Genomic DNA, 27957 nt, shown 5'->3' with positions numbered 1-27957 from the left:
AAAGTTTGTACAGTTTACTTAACATATTCTCTAATTTTCCTTTTTTCGTTTTAAGTCGTTAAAAACAGATTAACTTTCTAAAAAGTGTCTTCAGCACGCACTCTTTATATGCGCCTTACCTTGAAGCCGAAGCCCATAACGACTCCACGACTTTGCAGACCTTCACTAGCCTTTCGATAACACACTTGTGCAAACATGCCATTTTAGAGCAGACGAATGATAACACGACTTGAAGCTTCTGACGCGAGCAGCGCCCTGCCCTCTATGGGTCAAAAAACTGCGATAGGACAAAATATACAAAAATATAAAAATGTACAAATTTTATAATAATGCTGTGTACATAACCATCCATCAATCAAAACTATTCATGAAAAATATTACAAATCTTATTCTCCAAGTATAGCTTAGGCTGCTGTTCTCCAAACAGGCGTGCTAGTCCTTCTCATGAAGAAATAAATGGAATTTGGCTTGGACCCTGACAATCTTTTCTTGTGTAGGCTACAGTATGTGGAATCTGCCACATATATATATATATATATATATATATATATATATATATATATATATATATATATATATATATATATATATATATATATATATTTAAAAATACATTGATTTAAATGAGTTATTATTTAAATGGAATCAAACATACACAAATCCAAATTATTTATATTGAATGTAATGGAACGTTCTTTTACGTTCTTTAATCATATAACATTTATTAGGCCTACATCTGGCTTTAAAGAGTTTAAGAACAATGTTTAAAAAGTATAGTTTTTAGATAATGATGATATGCATATTCAATGATAGTTAAAGCAATACATGTTTCCGTCTAAGCACTCACTATGCTTCTCCATATAAGCTATTTCTTCTCTATAGGTTCTGCCTTGAAACCGGTAATCTTCATTTGATATATAACTAAATTCTGCCCTCATGTGGACATAGTCGAAATGTTTTTTACTTTTACTGGGTGACATTGCCGAGTGAGTTTTCTCCTAAAATCCCTTTTAGAGTAGGCTAAGCCTAAATAGGCCTACATAATATCAGCATCAATTACCAAGGTCTGATGAATCAAGGTCTTTTATGCTTTCCAGTCTTATCTGTTTCATATTAATGAGTGGGCTACAAATATACTTGTAGCATAAAGGCTACAGCATAATGGCTTTCTCCATTTAGTGTTTTTGTATTTTTGCCCTTTCAGGCTTCTCTTCTCTAGAGCTGATTTACTATTTGCAGTTTCGTCCTCACCTCTGAGAAGGCCATTATGAAATCCTCTGGGCAGATCTCTGCTTCAGTACTCCATCAAACTAATCGAGTTTCTCCTGGCTTTTAGCAGGCTCATTAACTCAACCCTGATCACAGGGCAAACCGGCTTGTGTCACAAAACATGCTATTGATGGTCTGTTACATGAGTGACCCCTCCTCTCCGTCGGTACCACAGTAAATAACAAGTCCTCGAATTGCTGTACGAGTATATGATGCTGCAAAAACAGCATATCATGTAAGTCGTCGGTACACATGATTGTGCGGAGCTCTTGTTTATGCTACTGAGTGTGAGGAAAATATGAGCAGCTGTGACCCCCTTTCATGGTTGAGTTGAAATTGTTTATTAGATTTAAATGACCAGCATCTAATTTTCACTTGCTCAATAAGATCCAGACTGTTTTGCCTATTGCCCTCCTCGGGTTCTGTCTGTGGCCATACTGTGAGAATAAAGTGTCTTTGAGATCAAACATTGGTGCTGAGCAAATGGATCTCACGCAGAGAGGGCAGCAGATGGACTGGGCATGGGAACAAGGTAGCATCTCTCCAAACAGACTTTCAATGAGCCACAGAAAACAGGAAGAGGCCGTTGATAGTAAATGATATGAGGGACACTGGGCCTTTTCTCCACTGAATAAGTAGGGCTATTTTTGTGAAGTCAATGTCTATATAAGCGTGATAATTTACCCCAACCTGACATTTTTTAACAATACCGTCATCCTGAGAACAAAGTTCAGCATTTTGGTTCAAATCTGCCTTTGTTTTATACTCCTGTCAGCCAGTGTGGTTTTAATGTTTAATGTTTCAATCACACTGTAATACACTAAAATGAGCTTTGTGACAGCTTACCCGTGTGACAACTAACCCCAGTCATGTTTACTATAAAATAATGGATAATGGTGATTTGCTATAAAAATTGTTCAAAAAAAAAAAAAAAAATGCTGTTGTCCTATATCTCCAAAGTCTTGACTGGAATGTCTCGCAAACTTATTGTTATGCAGATGCATGTACTGTAGTTTTATTTTAGTGCTCCCAATATGTCAGGCCATCATTTTCAGTGCTTGGATGTGTGAAACTTTAAGTAGATACTGTAAAACTTCAAGTAGGGGGAAAGTAACATCTTTAAAACATAAGATACGGAGCTATGGTCCACTGATAGCTCTCATGGGAACAGAAACTTCAGAAAGTCTGGCAATTATGGGACACGTTAATTCTCATAGGAGGAGGTGATATTTCTCTCTAAGGGACAGGATAAGCTGTACTATTCTGCAGGTATAAACACTTAAAATATGTTCACTTTATGTAGGTCTTAATGTCTTATTTAATTTGATGAAAGATAATTATTCTAGAATATATATGCTACCATTTAAAAGTTTGGTGGTCGGTAAGATTTTTTTAAAATAGCGATATTTGTATGTAAAACAGCGGTATTGTGAAATATTATTACAATATAAAATAACTGTTTTCTATTTTAATATTTTTCATTTATTTTTTATTATTTTTGTAATGGGAATGCTGCATTTTCAGCAGTCATATTATTATCAATGTTGAAAACAGTTGATTACCAGTAGTGCAATTTTTTCCTTGCTGAATAAAAATCTAAATTTTGAATGTTACATCTGTGTATGTGTATAATGTAGAAATGAACAAAGAAAACACAAATATAAACAATTTTTATTTCACCTACTTACAAAAGAAAACAAAAAGTCAAGTAAAGAATCCAGTTTTCAAAGAAGTATAGAATGCACTCACATCAGATAATCAGAATGAAAAGAATAAATAAAGATATAACAATCAAGTTTATGAAGGATAGCTATTGGAGGCTTTTCAAATTGTCAATACAGACTTTGGGTTTTTATTCCTGAGGTGATTTGTTTAAGAGATCCATAGGGATTATATTAATGGACTATAAAAAGAGGAGTTGTAGCTATTGGATGTTCTTGCACTGTCTTCATCTTTATTTGATCTCAGAGGTTTAGCTGTTCTACAGGGGCTCGAATATGACAGTGCTGGTTCAGTCCATTGCTGGTGCTTTAGGCAAAACAACATGTTGTAGTCTCCTTCAACTCATGGTACCCCTGGTGGTTAGGCTCTGTAAAGAGACAGAGAGTGCTGTTAGGGGCATCAATTTTGGGATGTTAAGTGCCAAACATATTCTGTCTAAAATAAAGTGCACAATTCGGATGCTAAAACTTTTGTTTTTCATTAAAGCCTCCTTTAGAATGAATAAAATAGTTTCATAAGTACAATTTTTGTAATAGACTTTCAAGAAAGTGGTATGTATTAGGCCCAGATGGACCTTTTTTTTTTCACTGATTTTAAATCAGAATCTTTGGAATACTCTATATTTTCAAGATTTTTTTTTTTTACCACATTATCTTCAGTTCACACAAAACATAATGATGTTCGTAGACACAGTAGACACACAAATGTTCGGTGTCCAACATCCTATATATAACATATTTATGTCACTTTGATGAATTTCTGAACGTCCCATATGACAGCCACGAAAATGCCGATGAGCACGATGCGTTTAAGGATATAGATGAGAGTGACTGTACCAAGCGTCATGTCTTGTTCCACAAGAGGGCGCTGCTCTGGACAGTTCACTGCGTTTCCTCTGGCTGCTCCCAGCACAGTCATGATGTCTACAAGATTGAGCTTTCCCTCCTCTCTGGCCTCTCTCATCTCCTCCTCGAGCTCCTCTCTGGCCTCCGCCACCTCCTCCGCCTGCTCCTCTGTCAGCCCACCCTTAGACCCCTTTAACCGAGGAGGCGCGAGGGAGCACACAGCCCTCAGGCGACCGTACGAGTGCAGCTGAGCTACGTTGGCGCGTAGAAAGAGGAGCAGCACGTTGAGATCGTTCAGTGGGCAGCCCAGTTTCTGACCGCTCATGAGCCCCAATCCGGGCAGCACCTCGTAAAGGGAGAGGAAGGTTGTGTCCCAGCAGAACAAACGCAGCAGGCTAAAGAGAACAATTGGAGCTAGCAGCACATACACGGCACCGTTAGCTACGCTAATGACCTGGAACACAAGTAGGCCAGTCATTTTACACTGAACTAGCTCAGGCACCCAGGGCTGGTCACGGAGGAGGCCGGTGCGCACGTAGCAACTGAATTCGTCTTGCAGAAAGGCGGAGAGGTGGAAGTAGATTAGGTACAGGCACGAGGCGGACATGAAGGTCAGGAGCAGGAAGCCTCGCAGGAAGAGCATGCTGACCAGGAAGTAGGAGCCATGCTTGCACTGCATGTATCTCTCCAGCAGGGGGTACTCAAAGTACCGCTTGCGCTTGGCTCTAAAAAGACAAAAAATAAAAAGATTTTTTAGTTTAATGTTTGGAAAAATACACACTTCACACTAAAAAACTGTGCATATACCTCTCAAGCTCAGCCTGAAACTGCAGTGGGTTTTCTGACTGTTCTTTTAGGTCCAGGATGCTCTGGGCCAGGCGGACGGAGCGGTTGTAAGACTTGTCCAGTTCGTCGATGATGAAAAACAGGTCAGAGGTCAGACTGGGCACGGCTAGATACCGCCAGATCACAGCTGGCAGGTACAACATCATGGCCATGACCAATAAGGAGTACGGAAACATCTGCACAAGCAAGAGAACAATTGAGTACAGTAGAATCTATCTATCTATCTATCTATCTAAAATCTGTCTGTGTGTCTATCTATCTATATGTTTGTCTGTCATCTATTAATTTATTTGTAATATTAATATTTATTTACTTATTGTACTTATTTAATACAAATAATGCATTTATTTATTAAAAAATAAATTCTCTCAGATTTAAAATGGACACAAAATAAAACTGTTGACAAAGTACATATCAGATCTATAAAGTACATTTAGGAAAATCAGTGCTTTTGTTTGAGACAGTGAGATATCTTCTGTAACTCATATAAAATCACTTGTCTGTTGTTCAGGAGAAAAAGCAAGAGACTTGAGAAAATGTTTCTATTTGCTCTGAATTTTATATGACGTTTGTGGGTCTCATTTGGGATGTACTAAGATATTTAAAAGGTCTCGTTTGTGATGTTTTTACTCACTTTATGTACCCACAGTGAACGTTCCTCAAAGTTCCCATCTGTGTCAAACTCATGGTGCATGAGAGAGTCCCAGCAGTACGTATCCACATATGCTGCCTGCTTTACTGTGAAGTTGTTGGGAGGAAAGCAGCTAATCTGTGGGCCTGGGAGGGAAACCAGAGAAATGAACATGCTGAGATATAAATGACAGTGTTCTACAGAAGCATCACTTGTTGCTGTGTAAGTGGAGAGGCTGGGCAAGAGCTGGGTGGCATGTCTGTAATAATGCTAGATCTTGTCCAGGGACACAGATGGTGAAACCACGGAGGCTGCCAGGAAACACCCTTCTGTGGGGAGTTTTGCTGCCTGGGTGAGAGGGTGTGACCCAGCTACTGAGAGGAGGCCTACTTTATATGGACCACTTAAACATCTGTGTCACTCTCCAAAACCTACAGTCAACCTCCAATTTACTGACTGAACACAACATGCCCCACACCCACGGGCCACGGCTATTATGGATAACAAGGCTCCACAGAACATCTCTGCAAATTATATGATACAAAAGTTCTTCAAACCAGGAGAGATATTAATAGACATCTGAGTTTCCTAAAAGTTTCAATCTTAATCTATTTATGTACTGCCATTCAAAAGTTTGGGATCGGTGCGATTTGTAATGTTTTTAAAAGAAGTCTCTTCTACTCACCAAGGCTTCATTTATTTGATGACATATACAAAAAAAAAAAAGAATAATAATCTTTTGTAACATTATAAATGTCTTTACTGTAACTTTTGATCAATTTAATTCATCTTTGATGAATAAAAGTATTGATTTCTTTCATTTTTCCCCCCAAAAAATGTAATAAAAATTCTTATTGACCCCAAACTTTTGAACAGTAGTGTTTAATGTTACAAAAGCTTTCTATTTCAGATAAATGCTGTTCTATAGAACTTTCTATTCATTAAAGAATCCTGAAATAAAATGTAAATAACTGTTCTTGAGCGTCAACTCATCATAATAAGGAATTTCTGAAGGATAGACTGGAGTATTGATTCTGAAAATTCAGCTTTGATCACAGTAATAAATTACACTTTACTATATATTCACATAGAAAACAGCTGTTTTAAATTTCACAGTATTACTGTTTTTTGTTTTTGTTTTGTTTTTATCATGAAATGCAGCCTTGGTGAGCAGAAGAGACTTCTTTTGATCCAAAACTTTTGACTTTTGTGTGTATATATATATATAATCCTGCATTCTTTTTTGCAACCGGCATGTGATGTAATTTTCTTTCCACTGTAAAGTTTGTGTTGCTGTATCCTAACCAAATAACCTGAGTGTTGTCAGACCACGTTCAGAGCCAGAGAGGATCAGTCTGCTTGCCTTGCACGTCTCAGTTTAATTAGCATATCTTCTCGTTAGTCTGAAATAGAGAGCTTGGAAAGAGCAGACTGACTGTAATTACAGGCCCTTGTCATCTCTACACGTCTCTCTTAATCATCCTCATGCCAATTAACATCTGTGTGAGCTGATTGCAGACCAGCTCCAGAGGAACTGATTGCAACCTCAAAGTCAACTGCCTACACAAAACAGACAGTTCTCTCCAAAGCACTGTTGGCAGGAAAGCTCAAGTTGGTGGCATTTACAGCCAGCAACTGGCACCCATACCGTTCAAGTCACTAAAGATATCTCCCCTGAAAGCAATTCCAGTTGGTTTGCAATGTCATATAAATTGATAATAATCATTAGCAGATGCTTAATTCTCATATTTCACCAGTTTCCCTTCCCGAGCAGTGCAGATAGCGCTGTCACCTCAGATGAACACTAATTACATCCAGAGTTCCATCAGCCCAGCCCTCAAGCTAATGGTCAGTCAATTAACTCAAGGGTCTGGGAAATTACTGCAGTGCCAGTGTCGCTCTGATGTCCTGTGATTTGCGCACGGAACACTAGGGAGAGAAAAAGAGCTGCTAACCAATAGAAATCTCTCTGGCAAAAGCCATGGACACCAGAAGGAGCGGCAGGCCCACGGAAATGAACTTGATGACTTTATCCAATGGCAAATCCAGCTCCAGGTGTCGGATGCGACTGTCCCCATTACTATCCCTCAGCAGGGCATCAGAGAGCATCGCTTGGGCGGCCGCGCTGGCGATAGACATCCTGCCTACTGTGGACGACAACAGAAAATCAAAAGGATATTTCTGGTAAGCAATTTCTTGGTTTAATTTATCACATGTGCTTTCATTCACACAAAGCAAGTCTATTAACATCAATATGAATGCATAAGGGACAACTTAAGTTATCAAGAAGCACTTTGACTTTGATGATGTGGTTTAATAGCAAATGTGATACAAGAACACATGATGAGCCTTACTTGCATGATAAAGTATCAAATTAAGCCTTCCATGAAATTATTCCATTAAACAGTAATTATGTCTTCCATTAAATTCGTTAGCAGCTATCCTAGTTCTTATTAACCAAAACCTTTGATGCACTGCCACTTTAACACACAAGTGGTAACGATGATTAGATTGGGCTGTTAGCGCACAACCCAGCGTTGTCGACTTTTTAAACACGTTTTAACCCAGGTTAAGCTCCGGTTTTAGTCCTGGGATATGAAGAAATGCTGGAGCAATAAACAACCAATCATAGTGTGTAGTCTAACTCAGTAAATAGTGATGAGCTTTGTGGTCACGCGCCTTATTTCGTGGTTGATCGTTTGAGGGGGAAAAAACAAACGGAAAACAAGTTAATATGAGTGAAGAAAAGTTGTATTTTTACTTTTGTGTTCCGAAAGGTCTATTCAGTAGAAAAATGTTCTGGTTACAGAAATATAAGCGCAACCAGAGCGAGACACGCAGTAATTTAAACAAGTCACGTGCTGTATTAGCGCAAATGACACCGATGTCGCAAACAATAACTAGACTACTAATACGAACGTTAAACGGGTAGCGTCACATATATATTCGTCCAATCAATGATACAGACACGACTTGTAAAATGTGAAGAAAAAAAAAAGAAAAAAAACTCATAATATGCGAATAAGCACATTAACCTGTTAAATGTACAGTGTGAAACCTGATTAATTTCTAACTCAGTATTTAGAATGACCTGGGGTTTAAAAAAAAAAAAAGAAGAGTGAAAAGCCCTTATTTGTGTACAGTTGCTCTTACAGTACCTTATGAGTTCTTGTCCAGTAGAGGAATGTATTGTGGATCAATCCAACGGTAAACTGGTCCTGAGACTGGAGAGGAGAGGGATGTTGGCGTGGATCTTAAATACTGGAGGTGGTCTGAGCAAAATGAGAGGCTGTACTGGGCTGGGTTACTGGGTAATTAAAAGAGCCAGAGAGGACCTTTTGAGCCTGCTGTGCTGGGGTAAAAGCAGAGAGAGAGAGGGTGGAGATGGCCTGCAGGTTTACTGAATTCCCTAACATGCTCATCAGCCCAGTGGCACCAATCCACTTCAAATGCACCCGGCTATGTGGTTTTTCTTGCCTCTGTCATTTCCCAGGTTATTAATACTCTCCGGCCCTGAACGGCCCTGCCTGTGCAGCCATGCTCAAGAGTGCGTACTGGACTGTCACAAACACTGCTATTTCAGATGCATACAGACCTTCACGAAGTTTAGAGCTCACTGGAAGGCTGTTTAACCCATTCATGCCCAATAACATTAAATCGTACAGTTTTTAAGTGGAACTTATTAGAAGCAAAGATTTTGATGATTGTGAAGACTGAGATTGAGGAGTTGGAAATCTGAGTAAACATTCTGAAATGGCAACATGAATTAAAAACTTCCATAGGACAGAATACAGTAAGTTGTCTACGCGTATAAGGTGTTTAATAACATCTCAAGTCAGCCAAAAATATTCACCAATGAAATAAGAGCTGTATTTGCCAGTGGCCATGAATGGGTTTTAAAAAAAAAATCCTTGCAGGAAATCATGAGGTTTTATTTTTATTCCTTGTTTGGCAGCTAGAGATTTTTATAAAGCCTAACTTTGCCTTTTAGGTTGCCAAGAGTAACTTGTCGAACTTGAGGAACGATTCGAGGAACTTTACAGAAGGTCTTAAAGCTGAAATCTTTGTGTTACTCCTTGCCAATACAGACCAAAACTACACTTTATTATTTATGAACATTATGATGCTTAAATTAAACATAACAGTAAGCATTTCCAGAAATAAATAGTTCCAAGCAAAACAATCCTACTGTGGGACTGTTTATCTTTTGTAAAAAAATAAATAAAAAAAATTGTCACAACAAATGAGTATTTTCACGTTTATAGTTTTTATTAATATTTTCAATTAGCTTTTTATTTAATTTTGTATGTGCTTTTGATATCAATATCTGTAAATAGCCTATCCTATTTTTTATTTCCAGTTAGTAATTTAAGTGATTCAACTTGCCAAGGAAACATTTATAAATTTCTTTTTGTTTAAGTTTGTCTAATATTTATAGTTTACTTTATTTCATTTAACAAAAATGTTGGTAACACTTTACAATAAGGTCTTACTTGTTAACATTAGGTAATGTATTTTTGTTACAGTATTTATTATTCTTTGCTAATGTTTACAGCTGTTCACTGTTTGCTCATGTAAGAGTTTAGCTTTAGTTCACAATAACAACCCAACAAAATGGTGAATATTATAATTCAGCAATAATTTGTGTGTGTTCATTTGTACTAGTAATACATTCGGTTGCAAAATGACACCCAGGTCCAGTAGAGTCATAGTTTTTAATTATCAAAAATGGTCTACTGAAACACAATAGATTATGACAACAATGTATACAAACAAATAATTAAAAAGCTCCCCTATCATCACTTGCTCTGGAAGAACAATTAAAAAAAAAACAACCAAGAAAAGGATAATGAGAAACATGTACTTCACAAAGACCAACTGCAATAACATTCAGAAACATCCTCTGTCTTTTCTAAACATCACATCAGACACAGGTGATTAAATCTGTAGACACAGTTAGCTGAAAAGCTCAGAAATATCTTCACAGTTTTTTGTTTCGTCCTTCACATAAAATAAAGAGGGGCGTTTCAGGGTGTGATACGCACCTGTAAATATGTCTTTTTTTTCCTGCAGTGTTCTTCAGTAAACTTCATTTGTAGGTCCTATACGGTTTCAGAAGGGCACGAGAGTTTTGTTCCTTGCGCGGAAGAGATGCTTGGCACTGGTCGAGTCTTTCAACATGCGTTTGTCTTAAACAAGGCTGATGTTTATTTGCTCAGCCGGTGGATCCAGCGGACAGCATCCTTGTTGATTGTGCCACTGCCTTTTGACAGTTTATAAAATAAATATGAAGTGTCCGGGTAAAATGCATCACTATCAAATGTACATACATTGTGCTGTCAGGCATTTAGATTGTTTGTTTCTTTTTTTAAAACCTCAAAGATTGAATAGTTTGTTAAATCTACAAAAAGGAAAAGGAAAAAAAAACATGCCTAAAACATCCACTCATTGCATGGTTATCAATATGACTGTAAGAGGGTAGACATTATGTCATGCTAAGACACCTGAGAACCAAAGAGACATAATAAACAAAGTAAGGCTTAAATGCATTATATGAATGTGAGTAGCATGACCAGTTGCTTGACGGCCCAATGTACAGTACGTTCTTTGCACAATGTTCTGTCCTCCCTCAAATTCTCACTTTAACATGAATTTTCTCTTCATTCCGATTGGATGATCCATGGCACTTAGTGTCCACTGGAAACCATTCAGGCAGTGTTGAGATGTGTTGCCATGGGGATGAGTAAGAGTTAAGTCAATTATGTCATTTTCGTCGATCTGATCCTTTATTCGAGTCCTTCGTTGTGATTGAGGCCCAGATCTCTCCGAACCATCTGTCTGCCTCCCTCGCTTTCTTCGTCCTCTTCTTCATCTTCCTCCTCATCGATTCCCTCTTCTTCCTCCTCTTCTTCGTCGTCCTCTTCCGTGCCGTCCATGGAGTCGTCAGTTCCTCCCAGCATGGCTTGCTGCATCGCCAGTGTGGCGGAATCAGAGGACAGAGGCTGCAGGCCGTCCATGCCCAGAGAATCTAACAAACACACGTAGAAACACAAACTTATTACATATAGCTCCAGTTTCACAGAGTCTGATTTAAAACTGATCTGTCAATAAATGTTAATAAAATATGTCATATGTAATATTTTTTTCTAATGAACGTTTATAAAAAATACTTAAATGTCCTAATTGAACTAAGGCCTAATCCTGGCATAATGTCAGCAACACACTTCCATATATACACAACTGTTCAAAAGTTTGGGATCGGTACGATTTTTTAAATGTATTTAAAATAAGTATCTTATGTTCATGAAGGCTGCATTTATTTGATCCTGAATACAGTAACAACAGTAATAAAATTGTACAGTAATTAAATTTACAATTTAAAATAACAACTTTTCTATTTTAATATATTTTAAAATGTATTTTATTCCTGTGATGGCAAAGCTGATCCTTTAGAAATCACATGATCCTTCAGAAATTATTCTAATATGATGATTTGGTGCTCAATAAACATTTGTTATAATTATCAGTGTTGAAACAGTTGTGCTGCTTAATATTTTTGTGGAAAGAGTCTTATTTTTTTTCAGGATTATTTGATGAATAGAAAGTTTTAAAGAACAGCATTTAAAAAAAATTTTTTATAAACATAAAGGCATTATAAACAATTAGAAATTAAATTGAAATGATAAATATCTTTAACTTTACTGTCACTTTTTATTCAATTGAATGCATCCTTGTTGTTATATATATATAAATACACTGTATTTTTTGTATACATATACACACGCATATATTTATTTATTATGCATCATATACACACGCATGTATACAATATATATATATATATAAAATACAAAGATTTTTATATATATATAATTTCCATTTATATAGCTGCAGTAGGACATCCTGGAAATTCCTGGAATTTTGAAATTGTGATTTTAAGTCTGAGGATATACTCAACTCAGACAGAAATATAATAAACTAATTTTGTAAAATTACTAAATGAGTCCTTTAATGATTCATATTTTGTCAGTTTTAATGTTTAGTATTCAGTTCAGTGTATATAATATCTAGTATGTTCGTAATATCTGCCATGAGATAATATGTTGATATTACTGACTGTCTGAATTGTTTGCCGAGTGGGATCCGTGTGTCTGCAGGACTCCAGCTACAATGGAGTCGGGCCAGAAGCGCTGTGTGGGTCTGTGCTGAGATTTCATCTTCTTGGCTTTGGGGGCAGGGTCAGGATTACTGGCATCCAACATGGGTTGCAGTATACGCCTGCGGGCATTGATAAACCTTTCAAAGAGAGACGAGAGAGAGAGAAAAAAACGACACTGATATAAGACATATACCAGGATTTTTATTAGATACAATATGCAAATCATAAACAAGGTTTGTGATTTTGTTCGTGACCATTAGATGGCGCCATTTTGCTGTGGATTACACTAATGCAACAAACTAGTCATTCTTACCAGTTGTTCACCTGTAATAAGGTAAGATTTGTTTGTGCTGCGATTTGTCTTTTCTCATCTTCTGTAGGATAAGGATGCTGGAAAACAAAATTGGCATACAAATTATTATTTAAATGGTGTGCCTTTATTTTTAGTCTTCTGAGGTAACTGTATATGTTTGTCTTTATCTCTTTGGAGTAAGATCATGAAATCAAGAACCAGATATGATTGAAATGCAGTGCATTTTAAACTCCTCTTTGGCTTGTAGGGCAATAATGGGAGAGGAAAACTTCCTTTTTCTCACCATGAGATGCTGGAAGAGCCAGGAACGCATAATGTTTGTGGCATGTTTGGGAAGGACGCCTCGTTTGTTTTTTGATTTCTTGTCATCGGCGTCCAAGAGTGAGGACAAGTCCAGGTTCACCTTGGAAGAAAGAGAGAAGAGAGACGAGAAAGTGAGTGGGGGAGAGAAAGGGATAGTTGCCACGGAAACAAAGAGAGTCGCCAGTCACCATTTCTTTGGCAAGGGCAGGAATGCCTTCAGTCACCATAGCAACGCAATGGGTAATGATACCTAAAATTAAAGCCAAGGAGGGTGCATTTACAGAAGCCTTTCATCAACTCAAAGAGCTGCAGAAAATGTCGTCTTTTTTTTTTTTTATTCATCAAACTTATGAAGTACGATTAATGTAAGGCGAGCGAAAATGCAAGAGTTTGAGAGTGACTATTTAAAGGATGCGTGCTAAATTAACTATTTATTTTCCTTTGGTTTACAGCATTCTGAGACTGGCACATTAACATTTCAGAGACGTTTAAGATGCATAATCTACGAGAGCTCTGTGTGCGAATAAATAAATTAATAAAAGAAGAAAAGGAAAAATTAACATTTCCACTTTGAAAATAGGGATAATTAATTTCATGCTACCATTGCCACTGAAAGCCATAAAAAGCAGCAGCTCCCCACTGGTTTTAAAATTTTTAAATAAATAAATAATAATCAAGCTCTAAAAACAACCTCCTCATTACATTTGCAGCTGGGTGTCATGTGGTTCTTCCCCCATTCCTCTACTCAAAATACACACACACACACACATTGGGGGAGAGTGTGTGATTCAGGAAGCAGGGTGAATTAATTGGAGGCTTCATGCAGGGGTATTATTACTGAAAGCTTGTCGGAGAAGTAGCTACGGGCAGAACTCTATTCCCAGCTTGCGTGTAGTGAAGCACCTCGGCCCAATGTTGGGGATCCGCACAGGCTCCAGCTGTCTGTCAAAGCCTGACTAACCTGACTCATACTTGACAGCAAAGAAAATACTAACTAACAGCTCTAGATTTGCTAAATAAACTGCATCATGTCTATACTTCAAGCAACCAATGCATCATGAGGTTATCTATGAGCATTAATGTGACAAATAGACAAATCAGGTTTAGTTCTGACTAAGGCAACAGTTAAATTAAAATAACATTAATTAAAAAATAAAAATAAATCATGCAAAGTCCATTATTAATTTACATTGTGGGATAAATATATAAATTATATAATTAATTACTATATATATTAGTAATTAATTATAGTTAATATGATTACTCTGATTTATTTAAAAATTATAAAAAAATAAATAAATTATATACAGTGTATATATATATATATATATATATATATATTATAATTTAAAAATATATATTATAATTTAAAAAAAAAATATATATATATATATTAATAGAAAATATAGATAATGTATAAAAAAGTATATATATATATATATACATATGTACATTTTGAAATAATTTTTTTTTTTTTATTAATAATTAAATAATGTTTGACAAATAAGTTTTAAATTAATAAATTATTCCCCCCCCTCCATTCTGGGTCTTATTTGTGAAGAGAAAGGACAACAAAAAATCTGCATAATCTTCTGTAAAACAATTATGTAAAACAATTTATAAATTGCATCCACTTCAATGGGGTTGAACGTATGAATGGAGTTATTAATTATTTACACCGAAATTTGTTCTGCTTGTGTTTTATGAATAAGGGCCAATGTTAAATTTAAATTAGTAGGCCATAGACATCATAAGCAGACACCAAAAATGATCAAAATATGCCACTGCAACTGTCTGAAGCCATGTAAATGCATAACAAATAATATGTATGTGTACATTTGTAAATAATTTAGTAATATTTCATACAGACAGAAAAAAAGTGGATGGAGTAGAATGTAAAAAAAAAAACAGGGCGTCCGTAAACTGAAAGCATCAGGCTATAGAATGCTTCTTTGCAACAGCAGTGATTCCGTGTAGACATGGTGTTGTAGTCTAGAAATAATTCACCAGAATTAGTTGTGAAGATACAGCCCTGCAGTTTCTCTGCATCAAAGCAGAACAGCAAGTGTTGTCTCTCAAGCGGTTTCCCTCACCTGATTGTTTTGGATTTGGATGGTTCCCTGTGGTAACCCCTGGGTTAACACCTGCCCCTGTGAGGTAAGCATTGCCACCGGTTGATACAGCGTCCCACCTGTGGGAATCAGTCACAGACACAGGACTGAGGTTATTACAGACTCTACCTGCCTGCTGTTGAAATACTGTAATGCCAATTCACCTCCTGTTCACTGCACCAAAATAAAACAAAAGTGTATTCGGAACGGATCAAGAAGAGAACAAGGAGTTCTTGTTTTACTGCTAATTAGCTCGATTTCACAGTAATTAGACATTCTGTACTCACAATGGGAGTCAAATTAGTCAAAGAAAAACCTATACAAATGAAGATAATGTGCATTACTTTCACGAATTTGGAAAAGAAAGCTGTTCCGAAAGCTGAGATCTCTGATTTTGGAGCGGGCAAATGGACTGATGATTGGCCTCCTCACCTGAGACCACCTGAGAGTTGATAGTGGTCATGGCAACGTTGTTCTGTTGCAGCGAACCAGCAGGGACTACGATCCCAGAGGGGTTTATCGTGCTGGAGACAGAGGTGAGGGATGGGGATGAGTTTTGAAGCAGGTCCTGTAAGAGGAGGAGGAAATAGAAATTAGTGTCCACATTTCTTGGGGAATATGACTTTGTAAACATAATATTATTTAATATATGTCATTATAATATGTTATTTATTATTTCAATATTATTTAAAAGAACCCAATATAAATGAACACACAATAATTATGCCTGTAAATTCCATAATAAGGTATCCATGATATAACATGGAAATAAAACAAACAAAATATAATGGCCTAAATTATCTTAATTTGGGGGCTTTTCTAAAAAAATACAATACCATTTAACAGTTTGGGGTTGGTGAGATTGATATTAATGTTTCTGAAAGAAGTCTCTCTATTATACAGAACCCTGCACATGACATCGTGGCCATGAATTAACATTTTGTTCCCACAAATTACTAATACGCCAGCACGTTTTACTAATTCTTTCCCTAGTTTTAAGTAAATCATGCACACAATATAATAATTAATTCCCTTGTTTTACTAAATCTCGGCCATGTTCTAATAATTTGTTCCCTTTTTATAGTTCAGTCAAAACGAGGGAACAAATTGGTTCAATATGGCCGGGATTTACTAAAACAAGGAGATTCATTAAAACAAGGAAACTAAAGGCGGGTTCACACCAAGGACGATAACTATAAAGATATAGTTCTAAAAACCGTTCTAAATTTGAAAGATTATCCAAAGTCCAACCCCACAGCTATAACGATAACGGCACAGAGAAACGATATCGCTGGAATCACTTTCAGAATGATTTTATCTAGCCATTGAATGATAAAAACATTAACAGCCAATCAGAATCCATCCTGCTGTAACGAGCTCGAGCATTTAAAGTGACAGACAAGCACGCACTATTATTCTAGATTCTAGATAAAGTTTCGTGCTTAAGAAACATTCCTTATCAACATCAATTATGAAAACTGTTGTGCAGCTTAATATTGTTTTAATAGAATTTTTTCAGGATTCTAGAAGTTCAAAAGAACAGCATTTATTTGAAATAGAAATCTTTTGTAACATTATAAATGTCTTCAATGCTACTGTCTTTCGATCGGTTTAATGTGTCCTTGCTGAATAAAATTATTAATTTCTTTTTTTTTTTAATCACTGACCCCAAACTTTTGAACAGCAGTGCATATGTGATTAATTCCGATTAATCTGACCATTTGATTGCCATTTTAATTCAGTAATAACTGATTGACAGTCCTAGATAAAACATCCACAAAAGTGTGTGCTTTAAGTCTTCTCACGCAGAGGTCAGCAAAGTTCAGCAGGAGCAGCAAGGGCAAGCCAGATGTGACCTTTTGCATCCCCGGGAGAAGAGCTTGTGTTCGTGCAAGTGTAAATGTTACTGCTGTGAGAGTGTGTGCATTCATATGGCACTGTGTTTATGTGTTAGAAACAACCTTTAGCCTTTAGACTGAAGGTCTGTCAGTCACCTGCTGCAGACCGAGGTTGGTCTGTGATGGTGAATACGGGCCGCCCAGGTCGTTCCGTAGCAGATTGTCACTGTGCATCTTGGTCTTGAGGCAGGTGATGTAACGGTTGCAGAAGTCTTTACAGAGCTCGTTCACCTTCTCCAGCTCCAGCAGGTGGATCCGCAACACCTGGATCGCCTTCACCATCTGTGTCACAGTGTTGGGGGTAACGCATTACAAGTAACGTGAGTTATGTAATCAGATTACTGTTTTCAAGTAACTAGTAAAGTAGTACATTACTTTTAAATTTACAACAAAATATCTGAGGTTCTTTTTCAAATAAGTAACGTGAGTTACTTTGTTTTCTCATTTATTGACTAACGCCTCTCCTGTCCTCGTGTTGAGAGAATTCAGACGTAAGGTGTAGAGGCGTTGTGTGCGCTTTGTAAACATAAGGGTTATTGTAGTTCTAGACTAAATGTGAGCATTTACTCATCTCACGTGCACAAAAACATATTCAGTATTTCTCAAAATAAAAAAAAATTGAAATGCAAACTCAGGATATAACACAAAACTGCAATAATTTTGTTAGGTAATACAAATATACTTTATGTATTTAATCTCACTTTATTAACCAATGTCTTTGCTGCTGACCTTCGATGATCCAATTCAACGATATGAAATTGACTTAATTTTTTTTGTTTTTATGGCTGAAGTAAGAGTGTTGAACTTTCTTCTCCTGCATTTGTTTGAAAGGTTTGTTTGAGCGGCACCCTCTACTGTACAGATTTTTCTTTAGCCTGATGTTTATTCATTTCACTTTTTCTAATGAGGGGTCTTTACATTTGCCAAAAACAGAACTTTTTTTATTTTTGTTATTAAAAAAACAAACAACCAAGCCAATCCCAGGTTAGAAAAAGTAACGCAAAAGTAAGGCAATGCATTTCTTTCCATAAAAAGTAACTAAGTAATGCAATTAGTTACTTTTTTAGGGAGTAACACACACTATTGTAACACATTACTTTTAAAAGTAACTTTCCCCAACATGTCAACACACAAAAATTGATACAGGAAGCAGTTTACAAAGGTGGTCTAAACCAGTGTTATAGGTATTTTATTGATATTTACATATATACAGTACATAGTATTATAGTATATATTTGTGACTATTTTAAATTAGTTTTAGCTTCTATATACCAAAGGGAGGCTTTTGGACTTGAAGTAACATCTGTTCCTCAAACTAAGCTATAATAGGAATTCAGGATACTTTGAATATACAGTATTGTCAAGTCACATTTATTTATATTGCGCTTTTTACAATACAGATTGTTTAAAAGCAGCTCAAACTATTTTGCACTATGATATGGGTCACTTTTTTATACTTTATGGTTATTTTTTTTACCATTTATATATAAAAAAATTTTTTTTTAAAGAGCAGCCAGGACACTCTGGAAAAAAAGATAAGTAAATAATAAAGGAATTACATTTATTAAGGAAATTATTTACATAACCTTTAAAAATATATATATATCTGAGCTAGCCAGGCCTCCCTGCCACTGCTTGCCTGGTTGCGTTGCTTAATGCTACAAACACTTACGAGTTCTGCTGATACAGTTGGACGGGACTGAACTTTCAGTTCCAACTACCCGGCATTCAAATAGTCACCGCCCAAAGTCAGAACTCAAGGACGACCAAATGGGCTAAAAAATGCTTTGCCAAGGAGGAGATAAATCTGCCAATTACTGCAGCTCGTTTAATCAGGGCTCAGTGCCATCTCTCTGAGGCGAGAACGAAGCGCAGCGCGGGCGCTATAACTGTCGCGGTGAAGAGTTAGTGAACGGAAGACTCGTGTGTGTGACCACTGTGTCGTAAAGCACACAGATGCAGAGTTAATTGACTGAGCAGCGCTAGTCGGCCGAGTGCCCCGGTAATGATGAACAGTGACCTTTTTCTTCCTCCTTCCCTTAATTTCTAATTACTGTTAACTGTCTTGCAGGGCACAGAAGAGAAGAGATGATGAATATGAGGGAGAGAGTTAGAGGAAACGAGAACAATAGAGGGAAAAAAAGAGCTACGGACTAGAGGGGGGCGAGTGTCATTGTGACTAACACCTCTGACTTTTTATTTTCAGTAAAACATTGTTTATTCCTAGTCGTTTTAATGATATTTTAAGCAACAAACTACCTCAGAATTTAAAGCACACAGTACAAATATGCCAGCAGAGGGCAGTGCAAATATGACATTTAGCTACAGGAAGTAAACAAGTGTTTAAGAGCAGGTAAACAGCTGAACTTGACACAAATAAAGCAACAAGAGACATGAGTGTTTACCAGGTTGTCTAGTTCAGGGTCCTCACTGAAGAAAGGCTTGTGGTCCTGCTCTTGCTGGTGGACGAAGTTCTCGATGTCGACGTCAAAGCTGGCGGAGGTGATGCATTCTGAGCCCTGTGTTGCTTGCTCACACTTCTCAAACAGCAACGCCAGAAGAGGGAAAAGAGGATGTCTGCCGGACACAGAAAGAGATCATATTTAATTATGTTATGGTATTTTTTATAGTATTCATCATTTACTGTATCATGCGTAAATTAATGCAGCCGTTATGAGCATAATAATTCTTATTAACCCTAATCCTATCCTATCTTATTTTGTATATATCTTTCCACAGATCATGTTTCACATATTCTGAAGGAATTAAAGAGTATATACCGTGGATTACACAGTAAGCCATGCACCAGTATTTAATATAATAACCAGTTAAGAAGAAAATAACCAGTTTAATTGGTTCAGTCAGGACAGATGACATTACACAGCAGAATATATCATCTTTGTCATCTTCATTTGATTGTAGGCATAAGCTCTGTCTAAAGGTTTCTTCTAGCAAGTTGACATTTGTCATGTTAACAGCATTAACATTTCCTGTATCATCAGAGGATGAATATGTTTGCACTGGTTTAAGCCTGTCCAGAGAGAGGCTTCTGCTGAAGAGAAGACCTAATGAAAGCTCAAATTCACTCAGCTCAGCCTCTTGAAAGCTAAGCCTAGCCTGACACGCAGATTCAATTAAAAAGAAAACAACATCACCACAACAAATGATTAAGGGTCACGCTTTAAGTCAATAAGGACAGCATATAAAAAAAACATTGGGGAGCAGTAGGATCCCAAAATGAAACATTTAGGAGATGTTTTAGTTGGCAAATTATAGAATTGTTCAGTGGTTTAAAAGTGGTTATGGTCCCATTTGATGTTGTCATTGTATTGATCCTGATTGCATTTGTGTCATATAATCTTATGTCACTGTTTCGGAACAATATTGCATGGTATTTTTTTTTATGTATCTTTTAATACAAGTTTTTTGGGGGGGAAATACTTTTTATATTCACCAAGGCTGCATTTATTTGAGCATAAATACAGTGGAAAAAAAGTATGAAATATTATTAAGATTTTTAAATATATTAAAACAGGAATAAATGACATTTCAAATAACTTTTCTGTGATGTCAAAGCTAAATTTTCGGCATCATTATTTGTCTTCAGTGTCACTTGATCCTTCAGAAATCATTATAATATGCTGATTTGCTGCTCAAGAAACATTTATTATTATTATTATCAATGTTGAAAATATTCCATACATTTTTTTCAGGATTGTTCAATGAAAATAAATTTCAGAAGATAAATATTTTGTAAATCCTGATATCTGATGCTTTGTCTGTAAATTATGGTTTTATATGGATTTAAAAAGATAACATTTCCAAAACACAGCCAATCATAGCAGTGGCTGTTTATGGACAGCACTAAAAGGAGTCGCCCCTTAAAATTGGATCTTTCCAGACAGAGCCTCAGAATGAGGGTTAAAATAATCATTTTCCGCATATATATTCATAAGAGTAATTTGTTCACAAATCGGACATCATAGCTTGTGCTCTGTTGGTTGTTGCATGCAAGAAACACTATGTCAAAATTGCATCCAATCCTCTCCTATCTTATCCTCTCCTATCCTATCATATCATATCATATCATATCATATTATATTATATTATATCCTAATTTTGTTCACAAATCGGACATCAGCTTGTGCACTATTCGTTGTTGCATGCAAGAAACACTATGTCAAAATAGCATCCTATCCTATCCTATCCTATCCTATCCTATCCTATCCTATCCTATCCTATCCTATCATTTCCTATTCTGTTCCTATCCTATCCTATCCTGTCATATTCTATTCTATCCTATCCTATCCTCTCCTATCCTATCCTATATCCTATATCCTATCCCATATCCTATCCTATATCCTATCCTAATTTGTTCACAAATCGGACATCATAGCTTGTGCTCTGTTTGTTGTTGCATGCAAGAAACACAACGTCAAAATAGCATCCTATCCTATCCAATCCCATATCCTATCCTATCCCATATCCTATCCTATCTCATATCCTATCCTATCCTATCCTATCTCATCCTATCCGTGTTCTTGTGTGTGTACTTTTTTTTTTCCCTCGCGGAGCCTGTTTGAGAGACTGAGAGAAGCAGTGAGACTGGGTGAGGGGCCCAGGCTCCGGCTGTAACCCACCACTCTCATTTGCAGCCTTTAATAGCTGGCTATATTAGACTCTAATCTGCCTGATCCCAATTTAATGCCGCTCCCTCCAGCTGACGTGACAGGAATACTAAACAGACTCGCAATGCTGAGCAGCGAGGCGATCTGCGCTCCCTCCGGGCTCGTCCCGCTCCCCTCCGCCGTGCCAGTCCCTCTTCCTCTCTCCCCTCCCCAGTCACAGTAAATCCTGGAGGGCATTGCTGGGTTATCTCTCTCCTTCTCTCTCTTCGCAGGCCTGGATCATAACCCGGACACAGCCCGAAAGGCCCAAAGCCAAAGGATGCTATCAATTTAGCTCTCTGAGGATTTGGCAAGTAGGCTGAGGAACAAACTACCCAGAAATTAGAGCATAAAATCGAATTGGAAAGTTAAGCCACAAGGTACAGGTTCATCTGAACACTCACATTCCCTGAAGTCTAATAAGGCTGCATTACCTTCATTAGGAGGTTACATTTCATAACATTTATCTGCAGCAGAAACTGTGAGCTTTTTGGAAACTTCAGTCAAGTCTTGAATACAAATGCGATGACGGACGAGTAGCAGCTCTTATTCTGAAAAGAAGATTGCATTATCTCAGATGACATGCCAATTGCAGTAAAATCTTTGTTACTAAAGATGGACAGAACACTTAGAGCAGTTACTCTATAAACTAATTGCCTCAGTTGTTTCGAAGGCTAAATGAGGGTAGAAAAACTTTTAAATGTAATCTGATCCCTCTGAGCAACTCCAGACTTTTAAATCTCTTCATCTATGCGGTCTGGATGAGGCAGTGTGCCGCAAAGTGCAGAGCTAATCGGTTAATCTTTCAAAATGTGCCGGTTAAAATGAAACACTTAATGCTATTTGTCTTTAACCTTTAGTTATCACCTCTCAACTCTTGCGGGAAAGACTGTCCAGGCTGCCATCCTTCAAACGTAAAAGTGTAAGCTCATATAGTTGGAAACAGAAGGGCCATTAGAAGGACTTTTACATTCTATGATGGGCAAACTACTGATGTACTGATGTCATTAAAAAAAGTAGCCAAAGCCTCTTTGAATTCACTCATCAGATAATCCAGATCAAGACGTCTTTCTTTTGCATCCTTTGCTCTTCTGGCTAGGCATAAAAACAAATGAAAATACATTGTACTAATGTAATTCAAATAACAAACAAATTATTCTTATGAGCAGGTTCTTGTAATGAAATACAGTTTTGGTTCCCATTGACTTCCATTGTATGGACAAAAAATACAATGGAAGTCAATGGGAACAGAAACTGTTCTATTGTACAATGTATTCTGCAGAAAAAAAGGAAAGTCAAACCAGTTTGGAATGACATGAGGGTGAGCAAATAATGACAGAATTTTCATTTTTGGATGGACTATCAACTTTAAGGTTTGAAAAAACAGAAAACAAAAGAAAAGTCTAAGTCATGACATGTCTTTCTTTTGCATATTCTGCTTTCGATGGCTAAGCATAATAACAAACTAGTGTAATTCAATTCACAAACACATGATTCGTATGAGCAGGTTTTTATAATGAAATGAATTAGTAAAAAAGACTGACAAACTCCAAAGTTGACTAATTGAATCGCTGAATCTGTGAGTGGAAACTGAATTAACGTCTCACTTATTTACTGAACTGTATGGCCTCAAAATATACAGAGAACTGCGTAATTAATGTTGGTTTTAATGAAAAAAGAAAAACCAAACGTTAGCCATTTTAGACCTCTCATTAGATAATAAAAATCATGACGTGTCTTTTTTTTGCATCTTTTGCTCTTCGGTGGCTAAGCATAAAAACTAAAGTAATTAAGTTCACAATGATTCGTATGAGCAGCTTCTTATAATGAAATGAATCAGTCAATCGAGTTGTCTAATAATTGAGTTACTGAACTCTTCCGCTGACTCTTATGACCAGGTGCTATAAATCAAATGAATCATTAATGAAGTCTCACAAACTCCAGACTTCAAAAAAAGTCCTGTAATCCTGCTAACGTATGTTGATACAGTCATCTTATATAGCACTGCGTCTGTACCTCCTCAAACATCATGAGGCACCTAGAGCTGGTAACGTGCCAGAACAGCGAGACGTTATCTGCAGTGCAGAGGTCTCAGGATGAAGGCAGTTGGGGAACTATTAACCCATAAAAGTGTCATTTACTGAGGTAAGAGTCAGCAGAACTGACCCTGCGAACTGACGATTAAAGTCGGATATGGCGTTTTTATTTCCTTTCATGAATGGATTTCATCGTCTTAGCTAATGAGACATTTAAGGCTTAGTCTAATTGGGCTTATACCTGTTTTTAGATACCAAGCTCAATATTTTAGCATAGAGGTTTCAAAGATTTAAGCCCTCGAAGATTAAAAAAATAAGTAAATAGCAAATAAATAAATCTTTTCCAAGAAACAAAAAAAAGCACATCAAAGCAATTCCGAGTCCAAAACTAAAGCTGGACGCATTTTCATGCTAGCTCTAGCTGCATTTGTTTTGGTATCGTGGTGGGCCACCCACGGGCTGCTGGGGAGATGGGGGTGTGCTCTCTGTGTGCTCACCCGGTATGTTTGCCATCCTAATCAGGGCGAGCCAGTGGCTGCTGGCTTTATTAAACCCAGTCTGGGGTGCTCCCACGCTGAGACCGCTCCTCACACACACACACACACACATTCACATGAACACACACTCCCTCCTCCAGGCTGCATGTCTGGAGCTCAACCTGTATTGGGGGCGCGCACACACAAACATACCACTCGCCATCAGGGTTTATATGGGACCCCTACTGCTGCATTTCAATGAGTGGCGCTGCTCTTTTTCAACTGTTTTCCTCTCTCTCTCTCTCTCTCTCTCTCTCTCTCTCTCTCTCTCTCTTTCACCTGCAGGGTAAAGGGTAGCTGCGGCCTGTTGTTATACATAGTGATGGGTAGTTCGGTTCTTTTCCGCGAACCGGTTCTTTCGGACAGTTCGTTTCAATGAACCGGTTCAAAAAAACGGTTCACCAGTTATTTTACGTCCTCACGTAATAACGTCAATTCTATCATCCCGGCGGATAAAAATACATTCAAATAAAGGCATTTGTAATCATAACTTCAGTTAAATAATAATAATCATCGTCATAATCATCTTGGATAAGTTTCTTACATTTACGTCTTGCAAATGAACCCTGTGCAGGCGATGTGCAAACGCGGATGTTTTACATGTCTTAAAGATATAAGTGAATAAACTGGTCTTCATCAATTTGATTTTATTTGTTATTAAATAAACTTACATTTCGCCGAATTCGGCCCCTCATTTAAGTCATCGGTTCACCCGTGCTCATGTATCAGCACAGCATGCAGTTCAAGTGAAAGTTTGGTTCAGAGACGGTGCTATCACGCATGCTCAGTATCTCTAGCTCATCGGTTATCGGTTCTGTACTGGTGATCCAAGAACCGCTGTGCCTGTACGTTTTGAACGATTCAGTCCGATTTTAGTGTATTGGTTCGACCGGTTCACTAAAAAGAACCGGTTCAAAAGAATGATTCGTTCACAAACCGGACATCACTAGTTATACACAGCCGGGTCTTTTCATTGGACCATAGGTGCTAATATATAGGTTAATAAATACAGAGATGGCACATAAAAGCAGTCATTGGTTTTTAACATGCTATGAATAATGCATGAGCAGGACTTAACAGTGCAAAGGTAAGTACACTGTAAATACACGTAAACTGTAAAATAAAGTGCAACTGATTTTGCTGTACAGTTGCTAGGGTGTTCTGGGTAGTGTCTAGGGCGTAGACATGGCTGGTCAGGGTAATTTGTAGGGTTTTGCCAACGCTATCTCACAACCAATTCGTACAAATTTGTACGAGTGATTAAATGGTGGCTAATTCGTACGAATTCGTACGACCTCACTCGTATGAATTCGTACGATTTGTCTAAACCCACATGATGCGTAGGTTTAGGGACCAGGTCAGGAATTCATACGAATTGGGCAACTCGTAAAATATGAACGATTTAGAAAAAATCTTCGTAGTGAGGTCGTATGAATTCGTACGAATTAGCCACCTTGTAAAATTCGTTAGTTTCTAGGGTGATGGCTGGTCAGGGTGATTTGTAGGGTTTTGCTATACAGTTGCTGGGGTGTTTCTAGGGCGTTGCTATGGCTGGTCAGGGTGATTTGTAGGGTTTTGCTATACAGTTGTTAAAGGGATACTCCACTTTTTTCGGAAATATGCTCATTTTACAACTCCCCCAGAGTTAAACAGTTGAGTTTTACCGTTTTAGAATCCATTCAGCCGAACTCCGGGTCTGACGGTACCACTTTTAGCACAGCTTAGCATAGATCATTGATTCAGACGAGTCCAGTAGCATTTCTTTCAAAATGACCAAAGAGTTTCAATATTTTTCCTATTTAAAACTTGACTCTTCTGTAGTTAAACCGTGTTCTAAGATCGACGGAAAATGAAAAGTTGCGATTTTCTAAGCCTATATGGCTAGGAACTACTCTCATTCTGGCGTAATAATCAAGGAACTGTGCGGCCGTACCATGGGTGCAGCAGGCGTAGTCAGTGGTGTAGTCTACGTGATACGCAGGTATACGCCGTATACCCACTAGAAAAGGCCAAGGATTTGCGTATACCCACTTAAAAAAGCGTGAGGATACGTATCAACTTCGTTTTGTGTCAGAACTTTCACACTTTCATTCATAAATTCACCCCGTCTGTGTTTGCGAAGCGACGGATCGAATCGCGGAATCCAGTCACAAATGGAACTTGCTATATAAAGCAGAACGTCACGGAATTAGGCTATTTTTGAATGAATAAATCAAAAGTAGCTGCTGTACAATGAATCAAATCTCGATATGGACTAGTGTCTATGAATATTAAAGCTAAAAGAGACTGCAATTGTTCTACGCGTCTCTGGGAATGAGCGCTCAGTGTGTGCTCCTCCACTACACACACACACACACACACACACACACACACAGAAGCACGCGTGACTCACGCTTGTGGGGTTTTCAGCGTTTCACTGAGACATGATGTAAGCTACACATGTGCATTTCATCGCAGAGCTGCTATGAGAGTCACTTGATGAGAATTTCACCATTTCATTTGATAAAACTATCGTCATTCATTCGTTTCATATACACACAGAAACTGTTATGTCTTTACGACAACCTGTCAAAATAAAAGTTCTGTATAACTTGAAGAAATTATAACAGAAATATAGTACTATTGCACGGAGTATACTTTAGGCCTAATAATAATAATAATAATAATAATAATAATAGTTTATTAAAACACAGAAACTCAAATGTCTACAACCCACCAAAATAAAGTTCGGTGGGGGGGGGGGGGGGGGGGGGGGGGGGGGTGTTATATTAGAGTATACTCACTACAAAAAACTAGACTACACCACTGGGCGTAGTGATATGACGCAGCGCCTGAAAATAGGTCTAATAGGTTAGACAAACTTAGTCCCGGTCACGTTGGAAGAAGTTACCGAGCTGGGGACTATTTTTAGGCGCTGCGTCATATCATTACACCTGCTGCACTCATGGTACGGCCGCACAGTTCCTTGATTATTACGCCGGAATGAGAGTAGTTCCTAGCCATATAGGCTTAGAAAATCGCAACTTTTAATTTTCCGTCGATCTTAGTACACGGTTTAACTACGGAAGAGTCAAGTTTTAAATAGGAAAAATATTTAAACTCTTTGGTCATTTTGAAAGAAATGCTACTGGACTCGTCTGAATCAATGATCTATGCTAAGCTATGCTAAAAGTGGTACCGTCAGACCCGGAGTTCGGCTGAATGGATTCTAAAACGGTAAAACTCATCTGTTTAACTCTGGGGGAGTTGTAAAATGAGCATATTTCCGAAAAAAGTGGAGTATCCCTTTAAACCTGTTGTTATATAGCTCTCTCTCAAACCAGTTTGAATGGTTGCTAGGGCACTGCTAGTGCATGTGGTTTCTAGGCTGGTCTGAGTGATTTGTAAGGTGTTGCTATGTAGTTGCTAGGTTGTTGTGAGTGGTTTCTAGTCTGTTGCTATGGCATTCTGGGTAATTATTAGGGGGTTGGTATGTGGTTGCCAGGGTGTTGCTATACAACACCCTGGCAACCACAAGTATTTTTTTAAGTAAAGTATTTTTTTGTGGTTGCTAGGGTGTTTTGCATGGTTTCTAGGGCACTGCTACTGTATGCTTTGCTAGGCTAGCCTGGAAGTTGTGAA

The 27957-nt window shown here is 37.6% G+C and overlaps 2 protein-coding genes and 1 long non-coding RNA gene across 4 annotated transcripts in view; all 3 read right to left on the bottom strand.

Annotated features, from left to right (window-relative positions):
• Positions 1–194, bottom strand: part of LOC311285240 — a 36929-nt gene extending 36735 nt beyond the window's left edge. The window contains exon 1 of the long non-coding RNA XR_014626322.1: positions 120–194. This is a non-coding gene — a long non-coding RNA (uncharacterized lncRNA). The remainder of the gene's footprint in view (positions 1–119) is intronic.
• A 2717-nt stretch (positions 195–2911) lies between these two features.
• Positions 2912–8544, bottom strand: LOC311285695 (pannexin-3-like). The gene is made up of 6 exons (XM_084401504.1): positions 8472–8544; positions 7269–7460; positions 5317–5459; positions 4644–4858; positions 3828–4561; positions 2912–3358 (listed from the first exon to the last, which is right to left on the bottom strand). Exons 2-6 carry the CDS (start codon positions 7450–7452, stop codon positions 3300–3302), a joined length of 1335 nt encoding a protein of 444 aa, XP_084257630.1. The 5' UTR covers positions 7453–7460; positions 8472–8544; the 3' UTR covers positions 2912–3299.
• Positions 8545–10015: 1471 nt separating this feature from the next.
• pknox2 (pbx/knotted 1 homeobox 2) overlaps positions 10016–27957 on the bottom strand; it is a 72417-nt gene continuing 54475 nt past the window's right edge. For both annotated transcript variants that reach the window (XM_084400486.1, XM_084400487.1), the window contains exons 5-12: positions 19503–19674; positions 17194–17379; positions 15632–15767; positions 15182–15279; positions 13069–13188; positions 12786–12862; positions 12431–12609; positions 10016–11341 (exon numbers count right to left, since the gene is read on the bottom strand). In XM_084400486.1, the coding sequence (XP_084256612.1) occupies positions 11100–11341; positions 12431–12609; positions 12786–12862; positions 13069–13188; positions 15182–15279; positions 15632–15767; positions 17194–17379; positions 19503–19674 (1210 nt within the window). In that variant the 3' untranslated portion in view covers positions 10016–11099. The remainder of the gene's footprint in view (positions 11342–12430; positions 12610–12785; positions 12863–13068; positions 13189–15181; positions 15280–15631; positions 15768–17193; positions 17380–19502; positions 19675–27957) is intronic.

The sequence above is a fragment of the Rutilus rutilus genome (genome assembly GCF_951802725.1).
Source record: "Rutilus rutilus genome assembly, chromosome: 25".
NCBI classification, from domain to species: Eukaryota; Metazoa; Chordata; class Actinopteri; order Cypriniformes; family Leuciscidae; genus Rutilus; species Rutilus rutilus.
This window is presented reverse-complemented; position numbering and strand designations above follow the sequence as displayed.